Here is a 12,400-nt window from a genome sequence, read left to right as displayed (position 1 = left end):
ACCTTATCAACTGAAAATTTGCAACCAAATAATTTCTCAGTAAAAAATAAAAACTAGTACATGTGGAATGATCTTTGAGATTTCAATAGCAGTTTCTTTTTTTTTTTTTTTCTTGCTATTTCTTGGGCCGCTCCCGCGGCACATGGAGGTTCCCAGGCTAGGGGGTGAATCGGAGCTGTAGCCACCGGCCTAGGCCAGAGCCACAGCAACGCTGGATCCGAGCCACGTCTGCAACCTACACCACAGCTCATGGCAACGCCGGATCGTTAACCCACTGAGCAAGGGCAGGGACCGAACCCGCAACTTCATGGTTCCTAGTCGGATTCGTTAACCACTGCGCCATGACGGGAACTCCTCAATAGCAGTTTCTTTTCCCCGACTGAAGAGCCAGGCTTCTAAGAAGCTCAAAGCCTTTGTGGAACTTTAATATAATCAACTGGACTGGATCGACCTAAATTAAAGTGGACAAAAACATACGTTTGACCAGCATAGTGCCTGGCTGCTCAAATCCAGGTCTTTGGACGCTCCCCAAAGCAGAGCTATCTGTCAATCAGAAGCACTCAGCAATTGGGCACCTGGTACAAGGCCTTGCCCTTAGTAGGAGCTCAATAAATGTCTGGCTAAATAATCGCTCATTTCTTCAATCCTTTGGAGATATGGCCTGAGGAAGTGATACCCCAATTAGAGAATGACAGAAGCCCTCCACGCTAACAAGCCCAAAAAAATAACAGCAATACCACCAGAAGGAGAATCAAATAAGAAGTGGTTTACACAAGAGTTTTCACAGCAAAACTCCAGCCATAACCTCAATATCCAGCCCCAGATTTGCTAAACCTATTAAGGCACATCAGTGTTGGAGCAATTGAAAATGACAAATGCACGGTTAACAGCAAAATAAATTCCAGATTCATTAGGGTGTAAAAACGAGAACACAGAAACTAGAAGAACCGAATCTTCACCAAGCCATTAGCGGGAAGAACCTTTTTTTAGGTTTAAATGCCATACAGAAATCACCAAAGAGCAGCAGATTTCACTTCACAGCCCTTTTAAACTCTGGTATGAGAAAATAAGCAGATGTCTGCATTTGAGACAAGGAGTGGGGGCTCATTTCCCAGGTTCTTGGCAGACGTCAGGCCGGCAAGACCTGTTCTGCTAAAAGCGATCAGGGGTCCCAAAGAGAGGAGAGGATGCCACTCAACTGCTCAGAAATGGAGCTGCGTTCAAAGCCCAGGCCCATGAACCAGCTGTGTGACCCACACCGGCGACCTCAGCTCTCTAAGTCTCAGCTCCCACACCTGTACGCTGGGAAAAAACCTCAGATGTACAGGACGGAATATTTATAAGGCTTTTATTATAAGAACAGAGGCTCACACAGATTCACTAAGTGCCATGTTCTTCCGATGAAGGCACTCTGGCTAGACCTCGGCCCTCACCAAATGCACTTAGAAACGGTGTTGAGCCTCAGCCACTGGGGTATGAAGCGGGATTCGGGAAAAAGTTCAGGTGAACAAACGTTAACTGGGTTCTTGCGGTGTGTTAGGAACAACGCTGAACGGCTGGTACACAAAGATGAAGCAAAATGTAGCCCCAACTGCAGAGAATTCACAGTGTGGTAGGAAGGATAGAGGGGGAAAAAAAAAAAAAAAAAACCAAAAAACCAGATCATTTGCACACAATACGCTACTGTCAGAGATGAGCAGAAGCTGCACTGGAACATGGGCGAGCAGGAGCCAGCCAGCCAGCCTGAGGTGGGGGAAGGAGGCAAGGCTTTCGGGACGAGGTGATGCTTGGCTTTTTTTTACTACCATGCAATAAAATTAGAAAACAACTTAAACAAACAAAGGCGCATGCCTGAAAACACAACTAGGAAATAAAGAAAGCTCCTACGTCACAGATTGAAAACTGAAAGAACAGACTGTCTACAAAACAATAATGGAAATATGAGTAGACCAGAGAAAATTTAATCCTAAACTGGCAGGAGAGAAAGCGGGCCAACCCAAAATACACAATGACCAAAAGGTTCAGAACCTGGAGGCACCAGAGACCTCTAGAAGCAGAGGTGAAGGAAAAGAACTAAAATAAGAACTGTCAATGGGGGCACCAAGGCCTTTCAACAAATGAAATAGCAAACGAAAGTAAATTTTTTAAAAAATAAAATGAAAAAAATAAAATAAATAAATAAATTTGTAAAAATTACTGTGGTGATCATTCCACAATAAATGCAAATATCAAATGAAAATTAATGAATTAATTTTTTAAAATTAATGGTGCTGGGACAACTGAATATTCACATGCAAAAGAGTGGAACTAAACCCTTACTTCACACCATTTACAAAGGTCAACTCAAAATGAATCAAAGATATAAATGTAAGAGCTGAAACTATAAAACTCTTAGAAGAAAACACAGAGGTAAATCTTTATGTCTTTTGATTTGATGATGGACTCTTAGATATGATATCAAAAGCCAAAGCAACGCCAGTAAAAAGAGGTAAACTAGATTTCATCAAAATGAAGAACTTCTGTGCATCAAAAAACACTATCAAGAAAATAAAAAGAACACCCGCAGAACGGGAGAAAATATCTGCAAGTCATGTATCGGACATGAGGCCAGTATCTAACATATATAAAGAACACATACAACTCAAAAACAAAAAGACAAGCAACCCATTTTCAATTAGAGACCTGAAGAGACATTTCTCTAAAGTTGATCCACAAATAGCCAGAAGCCACATAAGGAGAAGATGATCAACATCGTTTGTCGTAAGGGCAACACAAATAAAGACAGTGTTACCCCACTTGATACCAACTAGGATGGCTATCATCGAAAAGACAGAAAAGAGCCAATACTGGCAAGATGGAGAGAAATTGTAACCCTCGTGTCTTGTTGGTGGGACTGAAAAATGATGCAGCTGCTGTAAAAAAATATCCTGACAAATCCTCAGAACGTTCCACACAGAATTACCACATGACCCAGCGTTTCCGCTCCTAGGCATACACCCCAAAAGGACTGAAAATAGGTATTCAAACAAGTACTCACACATGAATGGTCAGAGCAGCACTATTTCATAATAGCCAGGAGGCAGAAACAACCCAAATGTCCATCAACAGATGAACGAACGGATAAACAAGAAGTGAATACAGACAATGGAATAATATTCAGCCACCGCAAGGAAGGACTGACAGATGCTACCATGTGGATGAAGCTTGAAACAGACTGCTGAGTGGAAGGCGTCACAGAAGGCCAAGTATGATGTGACTTCGATCGTATGTAGGCCTAGACGAGGGAAATAATACGGCGACAGAAAGGAGAACAGGGGTTGCCGAGGACTGGGCGGATGAGGAGACTCGGAGGTATTTATTCTCGAGAGAGAGAGAGGAGGAGCTAGTGAAGCAGCAGCGGCAGGAAGGGATGCTCAGCGGAGACAAGAGTATGGAAAGTAGAAGGGCATGTGGCATGTCTGAGAAATAAAGAGCGACAGGGACAGGGGAGACGGGGAAGAAGAGGGACTGTAGCAGAGGGGCTGGAGAAAAAGGCAAGGGCCAAATCGCGAAGGGCCAGGCGCTCATCCAAGGTGTTCGGATTTAACTGCAGACAAAGGGAACCACCAGGAAATCCATCAGCATGTCACATGATCCGAACTGTCTGTCCGAGCAGTCTGGTGGCACTGCGAAGAAATAACTGGACCAGAGAAAGCCCAGGGGTAAAGAGGTTACTAGAGAAGCCCAGGTGAGACTGGCCTGCACTGGGCAGGTGGCAGCAGGATGAAGAGGAAAACTGCAGACTGTCTGATCAGCTCTTTGTGAATTTAAGTCAAAAGCTGAAGGAGAAGTATTGGGGTCCAGCTTGGGTGAAGAGAAGAACGGTGATGCCATATTCTAGAGGAGAAACGCAGAGGAACGAGGAAAGAAACGCTCAGTGTAAGATGCCTGCAGGAGGAGTTCCCGTTGTGGCTCAGGGGTTAACACATCTGACTGGGAACCATGAGGGTACGGGTTCGATCCCCGGCCTCGCTCAGTGGGTTAAGGATCCCACATTGCCGTGAGCTGTGGTGTAGGCCACAGACGAGGCTCGGTTCTGACGTTGCTGTGACTGTGGTGTAGGCCAGTGGCTACAGCTCCGATTCGACTCCTAGCCTGGGAACCTCCATATGCCACAGGTGCGGCCCTAGAAAAGACAAAAAAATAAAATAAAAAATAAAATAAGATGCCTGCGGGAGTCTAAGCAGATTCCATTGGACAGCCCGAAGTCAGCCCGAAGTCAGGGAATGCAAGCAGAGGAAAACTGCAGGCTACTAGAGTGTTCAGTTCTAACCAAACTAACACAGCAGCAGAAAATTCCAGGAAGACTGGGTAAAGCAGCAGTTCTCCAACTTTGATGTGCATCAGAATCCCTGACAAACAGATGGCTGGGCCCTGCCCCAGTGTTTCTCCTTCAGCAGCTCTGGGGTGGCATCCAAAATCTGCATTTCTAACCAGTTTCCAGGCGATGCTGCTGCTCTGACAACCACTGGAGTAGAGCAAAAAAAGAAAAAGAAAAAACAAAAGCAAAAACAGAAGCCTGGGATCCTGAAGGACACCAAGTCCCGGAACAAAGCTCTTCCCAGGAACTGCCTTCGTCCAGGAAAATACGTTCTCTAACATTTACACCGTGATAAAAAGACGTGTTATGGGTATTTTACCACAGTTTAAAAGAATTACACCATCACATAATAATCTAAAGGGGGAGACGGTTGTTAAACCTGCCAGCCCACGTGGTACTATGGAAACAGATGCTCATTTACCTCTTTGGCTGAGAATTCCTTCAGGCCTAAATATTTCTGGAGTCTCAAAGGCAAAAATGCAGTCGCTCTCATGGACTGTTTCCAGGTCGTCTGTGTCACAAAAGGAACGATGGAACCCATCATAATACATTTCTGTTAACACAATCTAAAAATGGGAAAAATGTAAATAGTTGGATAACTGGTAAGTCGCGATGTGAACGGATCTCCCAATCCAGCTGTGAACCTCTCCAGACCAGCAGGGCTGCAGGGACCTGAGGGCTCGGAAACCCTCATGGAGCCCATATGATTTGCCTTTAATAAGAAAATCTGAGAAGCACAAGATTCTCTGTGACTGTGTAAAAACATACTCTGATTTCTTCCTGCCTTCCTTCCGGAATTTCTTTTTTTTTTTTTTTTTTTTTTTTTTGCTTTTTAGGGCCACCCTGGTGGCATATAGACGTTCCCAGGCTAGGGGTCGAATTGGAGGTGCATATATCAGCCTATACCACAGACACAGCACGGCAGATCTGAGCTGTGTCTGTGACCTACACCACAGCTCACAGCAATACTGGACCTTAACCCGCTGAGCGAGGCCAGGGATCAAACCCGTGTCCTCATGGATTCTAGTCAGTTTTGTTACCTCTGAGCCACAGTGGGAGCTCCAACCGAAAGCAGAGCGCTGTGGCTCTAAATCCAGAGTTCCTCTAAGTTTTGGTGAAAAGACTCAGCAGATATAAAGTCTAATACCCTTGTTTCACGGGGGGAGAAGTAAAGAAAAGCGGGCTTACTTGCCAAAAGTTATATATTCAATCTGGCAGCCAGGACAGAGTCCATATCTGACTGCAAGATTTTCTCTTATCATTAAATTCCTTCTTTTCAGAAGAAACTCATGGACATGGAGAACAGGCTTGTGGATGCCAAATGGGGATGAGTGGGAGGGACGGGAATCTGGGGTTAACAGATGCAAACTATTGCCTCTGGAATGGATCAGCAATGAGATCCTGCTTATAGAGCCCTGGGAACTATGTCTAGTCACTTGTGATGGAGCATGATAATGCGGGGGAAAAAAAATAAACGTATACACATATGTGTGACTGGGTCACCTTGCTGTGCTGCAGAAAACTGACAGAACATTGTGAACCTGCTATAATGGAAAAAATAAAAATCATAAAACAAAGAGTTTAAAAATTTAAAAAAAAGAAAAACAAAATTCATATATTGAAGTAGGGAAGAAATATCAACACAAAACACAAGTTACTGATTCACTGAAAAAATAAAATTGTCCTGCTACAGAAAAATAAATAAATAAATATTCTTCTTTTCGGGTTCAAAAATGTCAAATAACCATGCATGTTTGTATTAGAAAAAAATGAAATCAACTCAAATGTCCAACAACAGGAACTAGTTAACCATACTATAGTCCTACTCAAATGATAAAGCTATTGCAAAGAATGAGCTGCATGTATTTGCACTAAGAAAATATAAAATACAAAAAGCAGGTAACAAATTCGACTGGTGTCCACGTGGGTTCGATCCCTGGCCTCCATCAGTGGGTTAAGGATCCGCTGTTGCCCTGAGCTGTGGTGTAGGTCGCAGACGAGGCTCGGATCTAGCGTTGCTGTGGCTGTGGGGTAGGCCGGCAGCAGCAGCTCTGATACGACTCCCGGCCTGGGAACTTCCATATACCCCAGGCAGCCCTAAAAAGCAAAAAAAAAAGTAGAGAAAGAAAAATGTTACTACACAGTTTCATTTTCATAGAATATTAAATAGAGTATATGCACAGGAAAAAAAAAATGAATGAATATACAACCTCATATTAAAATTAGTAACCCTTAAGTTCTAAAATACTTAGTACAAGATACTTGCATTTTCTAAGTTAAATTTCTAAAAGGTTTGAGTATTTTTTTTTTCTTTGTCTTTCTGTCCTTTTAGGGCCACATCCGTGGCATATGGAGGTTCCTAGGCTAGGGGGTCCAATCGGAGCTGTTGCTGCCAGCCTACGCCACAGCCACAGCAACACCGGATCCGAGCCACTAGTCTGTGACCTACACTCCAGCTCACGGCAAGGCCGGGTCCTTAACCCACTTGAGCGAGGCCAGGGATCGAACCCACAACCTCATGGTTCCTAGTCACATTCCTTAACTACTGAGCCACGACGGGAACTCTGGTTTGAGTGTTTTATAAAGCAGGAAAAATAAAACTTGAGGGGAAAAGACAATGGGAACATTTAGAGACCGCATCACATGGTCGGCAGCACCACCTAGTGAAAAAGCGCTGGGCTGAGCCTGAGGCGGTTCCAGCCCCACCCTGCCACCAACCAGGCCTGTGACTGTGAGCAAGTCACGTGATCTCCCTGGGCCCCCCCTTCAAAGGTTGGACTGGGCCCGTAAGGTCCCCTCTATTATCACAAACATAACATGAGTCTATGAAGTGAAAGCTGCTGGTGGCATATCCTACAAAATATAGTCCCCAAAAACCCACTCCTGGCACATTTTTCTTCTAACGAGTGTAACGACCACAATGCTTTCCTCTGCAGGTGAACATGCACGGATAATTCGCTTGCTCCAGCAAACTGAGGTCAAAAGCAAATCTATAATTATACCACTCCTCTAAACCACATGCAAAAAGAAACAGAGAATGCTGGAAGCTTTAAAGATATAATTGGGTCTGCCTCAGACACACACCTAAGCCTCCCTCTCTCTTTTTCCTTATCTTGAATTAAAAAAAAAAAAAATCAATGAGCACTTCAGAGTAAGGAAGAATATGAAATTGTATCAATCTGCCAGTACTTGGCTCATCAACATGAGATACTTGCTATATCAGGGAAATTGCTGGCTCTATTTGTTTTACTGTGGTAACGACGCAAATGAGGTCATAGGAGGTCAAAGTACAAAACGCCTTCATTATTCCCGCGATTACATGACAGCTTCCAGAAGTTACCTAGGGAAAAAATACTCAGCCATCGAATCAGCCCTCCTTGGAAAATTTTAAACAGGGAATTTTGGTCCCAATTAAATTGTAATGTGTAATTAAGTTTAAAAAAAAAAAATGTATACATCAGTGTGTCAAGCCACAAACAGGCCAAAAGGATTTGGGGTTAATTTAATTACTTACCAAAAATTTGCCCAAAAAAGAAAGCGGGGGGGGGGGGGGGTAATACAACTTTCCTTTCCCTCATCTAAACAAGGTAAGAGACTCCAGTTCAACTTTACAAAAATAAACCAAATCTAGCATCTATACGTACTGTACTAGCAAGAGCGACTGGTTGAGTTTTCTAAGCCTCTCTGACCTTCAAATCCCACAGGATGCCCTTGCTGTTGCTCACACAAACATCCATAAGAATGATTTAAGAGGGGTGAACAAATTATACTTTATAAAGCTAAAGACAGTCTTAGTGAAAAGCCACAGCTTTTCCTTTTAAATACACACACGCACACACAATTAAATGAAGCATGCAAAGGTTTTGCATAGATTTTTCTCGTTTGGATCTATCTTGATTTTTTATGTTTCCCTCAGCACTAAAAGCAACTGGTTCTAAATGTCTATCTAACCCTATTTGGCAGAGAACTGCTCAAAAAAATTCCAGGAGACGAGAAAGCAGCACTTTTGTGGCTCGTGTGTAATGGGGCTCAGCAAGCTTATTACCTGATCAGTGGGGATCTTCGTTTCCATAGACACTGCTTCCCGAAGTCTGGCGACAGTCCCAGACAGAGGCACGGCCACGCCAATCCGCATGCAATGAGAACATTTCCCTTGATACACTACAGTGACATAGAGAGGCCTGTACAGATCAAAGTCACATCTCCTCATTAGTCACTTACTTCCAACTAAAATACAGAAGCAAAACCCTGATCTGAAACCAACAAAACTGATGCTAACCCACACCTTTAGCTGGACCTGAGTAAAACTATCAAACAATAATCAAGAACTCTTGGAGTTCGCGTTGTGGCGCAGTGGCTAACGAATCCGACTAGGAACCATGAGGTTGCAGGTTCGGTCCCTGGCCTTGCTTAGTGGATGAAGGATCTGGCGTTGCCGTGAGCTGTGGTGTGGGCTGCAGATGCAGCTCGGATCCTATGTTGCTGTGGCTCTGGCAGAGGCCAGTGGCTACAGCTCCGATTCGACCCCTAGCCTGGGAACCTCCATATGCCTCACGAGTGGCTCAAGAAAAGGCAAAAAGACAAAAAAAAAAAAAAAACTCTTGGGAGTTCCCTGGAGGTCTAGTGGTTAAGACTTGGCACTTTCAGGCTGTGGCCCAGATTCAATCCCTGGTCTAGGATTGTTGAGATCCCATAACAAGACACTGCCCACCACAGCCAAAATTTAAAAAAAGGAAAACTTTGGAAAAGGCAATCCTGATGCAATAAAAATACAGCATATCGATACTTGGTTCTATGCTTTGCATTTTCTCTAAAACAGTGTTAACTCCTAGAAATTCTGAGAAACAGTTCGAAGAAAGTAATTAATTAAAAATGGAATGTGGAGTTCCTACCGTGGCTCAGCAGAAATGCACCTGACTAGCATCCATGAGGATGGAGGTTTAATCCCTGGCCCTGACCAGTGGGTTAAGGATCCGGCGTTGCCATGAGCTGTGGTGTAGGCCAGCAGCTACACCTCCGATGGGACCCCTAGCCTGGGAACCTCCATGTGCTTCGGGTTCAGCTCTAAAAAGACCAAAGAAAAAAGTGGAATATAAGGTCTCTACAGGCTCTAGAAGGCACTCGACAACCTTCCCTGCCCCCATACGGTGGGTGGATGACCCGACCAGCCTCCAACCAGACCAACCTACTCACCCTGCAAACTAGACAGGCATTTCTCAATTTCTGTAAGGCTTTCATAATGCTTATATTCAATTTATCACTAATCCTATTACGTGTTTAAATGTGCAAGAAGCCCTAATAGGAGTCTACAGAGGAAAAGGAATACATAGAAATAACGGTCTTAGTTTTATTAACTCTGTTCTTACCTTGTGTGGGGTAGAGGAATTGGCAAAGAAATGCAGAGGAAAGGATCAAAAGTGTTGCTCTGCTTCTGACAATGAGGACATGTCAAAGAAGATCTTCAAAAAAATAAAAGCGTAAGAAGACATCCACATTAAGATCACCTAGAACTACTTAAGCAGACAACATAAGGGACAATTTAATTTGCACATACCTGTACTGGGCTTGAAAAAGTTCTTGTACAAAAGTGCTACAGACAGGAAAAGACGGTCCCTCGGGCATCATATCAGTCCCTGACGGTGGCTGAAAAAATAAAGTACAATTTCATAGACTTAACAGCTGCCAATTCTCGACTGAAGATGAACCTGAAAACATCACGAATGTCCCTTGACCTCCTTTACCAGATTCAGAGGTTTGAGGGAAAGGCACCTGCTAAAGGAGCCAGAACACAGCTGCCGGGACACAGGTCACGTGCGTGCATCTTCCTCACAGGCTCTCCCGGACGCAACTCGAACCCCCGTCTCGCCACCCCATCCAACGCCGTCGGGCCGTCCTGCCCCAGGGTGCTCCAATCCCCCTCTCACTCTCCAAGGGCCAACCTCTTCCAGGAAATAATTTCCTCCCAACCATTCAAAAGCACCAGTTTTGGGAGTTCCCACTGTGGCTCAGCAGAAACAGATTCAACTAGGAACCATGAGGATGTGGGTTCGATCCCTGGCCTCGCTCAGTGGGTTAAGGATCCGGCACTGCCCTGAGCTGTGGTGTGGGTTGCAGATGCGGCTCGGATCCTGCATGGCTGTGGTGTAGCCCGGCAGCTGTGGCTCTGATTCAACCCCTAGCCCAGGAACTTCCATTCACCGCAGGTATGGCCCTAAAGAAAGCAAAAAAAAAAACCCACAAAAGCACCAGTTCCTCCCGAGCCTCAGTTCTCCAGGGCTTATTATTAGCTCTGCTGCTCCTTTGGGCCTAATCCTCCTCCTTCACATTTTACTTTCCCGTGTCGTGTCCCTCCCCCTAACAATCAGTGCTGAGTACCTGCCGCCGTGTGCAGAGAGCAGTGCCAAAGGCATCAGGATACAGAGACACTAAGACACTGGGCCTGACCTTGAGTTCATCTCCATCTGGTGGGAGAGTCAGCCACCAGCACAGAGTCATGCGATGGGACAGAGCATTCAGGCACCAAGGATCCTGAAGCAGGATGATTTAATGACTCACCAAAACGGGCAATTTAAAATGTGAGGGACAGCATTACCAAAATTCATAAAAGCTGTGAGAGGAAAATAACACTTTGGTCTTAAATATTTCTATTCCATAAATTATTTTACCCATCACATGATGACTACGTAAATAAAAACAGCATGAGTCGGTTTCTCAGGAAGCGTAATCTAGGGTTCGGTTCCTACACTCAAATCTAATCCGAACAGCTGAGATGGCCACACGCTTCCTTTTTGATTGTATAGTCATTCATTCCAGAGATCTAGAGGCCAGGTCTCATTGGAATAGAAAGCACATGTCTGCTTTAAAAACAGTATAGTAAGGAGTCCCCATCGTGGAGCAGTGGTTAACAAATCCGACTAGGAACCATGAGGTTGCGGGTTCGATCCCTGGCCTTGCTCAGTGGGTTAAGGATCCGGCACTGCCATGAGCTGTGGCGTAGGTTGCAGACGAGGCTCGGATCCCGAGTTGCTGTGGTTGTGGCTGTGGCTGTGGCGTAGGCCGGTGGCTACAGCTCCGATTCGACCCCTAGCCTGGGAACCTCCATATGCCACGGGTGCGGCCCTAGAAAAGACAAATAAATAAATAAATAATAAAAACCATATAGTAAGATGGGATCACTTAATGTTCGTCTAAAGCTGGTCATACCTGCAAATGTGTCCCCTCTCACGAACAGGTAAGCTCCTTGGAGACAGTGTCTCATCTCTGATGCTGCCAGCACAGTGGTAAATATGAAGAAATAGCCTCTAAGTACCCATGAATTTATACTTACCCAGAGTTTAGTCAATTTCACTCTAGCAACTAACTGCAACCACAACACACTCCTCGGAGGAGGTTTGGAAAAAGAATCTACACTCACTCCTTACACTGTTCACCGCTCGGCCACTAGGCACCTGCTCGCTGCTCCCTGACTGCCCTGGGGGGTGCCCGTACCTTCAGAGGAGGCTGCCCACTCTGCTTCACCGCATGATTGAGGTCTTCATGAACTCGGTCCAAAAGCCAGAGGAGAAACTCCTGGGCGTCATGCTGGGAATTTCCTCTATATTGCAGTGCATTCTTTGACACGATACTCTAGACGGGAAACAACAACGACAACAACAAATCAACATGAATAGATGTGAGTTCCTGGCTTTAAAGATGACCTCTTCATGGGAGTTCCCATTGCGGCTCAGTGGTGAACGAACCCGACCAGCATCCATGAGGACGCAGGTTCCATCCCTGGCCTCGCTCAGTGGGTTAAGGATCCAGCGTTGCCATGAGAAGTGGTGTAAGTCACAGATGCAGCTTGGAGCTGGCATTGCCGTGGCTGTAGTGTAGGCCAGCAGCTGCAGCTCCAATTTGACTCCTAGCCTGGGAGCCTCCATGTGCTACAAGTGTGGCCCCAAAAGAGTAAAAAAAAAAAGAAAAGAAAGAAAGAAAGACAAAAAGAAAAAAAAATTTTTAATGACATTTTGGTCAAATAAGTATCAGAGTATTAGATTATAA

General features: G+C 44.8%; 1 protein-coding gene across 1 annotated transcript in view; it reads right to left on the bottom strand.

Annotated features, from left to right (window-relative positions):
* USP31 (ubiquitin specific peptidase 31) overlaps positions 1-12,400 on the bottom strand; it is an 84,972-nt gene that overhangs the window by 37,420 nt on the left and 35,152 nt on the right. Inside the window, exons 2-6 of the mRNA XM_047780318.1 lie at positions 11,849-11,986; positions 9,915-10,003; positions 9,727-9,819; positions 8,406-8,541; positions 4,782-4,926 (exon numbers count right to left, since the gene is read on the bottom strand). Of these exons, the coding sequence (XP_047636274.1) occupies positions 4,782-4,926; positions 8,406-8,541; positions 9,727-9,819; positions 9,915-10,003; positions 11,849-11,986 (601 nt within the window). The remainder of the gene's footprint in view (positions 1-4,781; positions 4,927-8,405; positions 8,542-9,726; positions 9,820-9,914; positions 10,004-11,848; positions 11,987-12,400) is intronic.

This window comes from Phacochoerus africanus, chromosome 5, assembly GCF_016906955.1.
Source record: "Phacochoerus africanus isolate WHEZ1 chromosome 5, ROS_Pafr_v1, whole genome shotgun sequence".
In the NCBI taxonomy this organism is placed as follows: Eukaryota; Metazoa; Chordata; class Mammalia; order Artiodactyla; family Suidae; genus Phacochoerus; species Phacochoerus africanus.
Note: the sequence above shows the minus strand (reverse complement) of the source record. Positions and strands in the feature narration are given on the sequence as shown.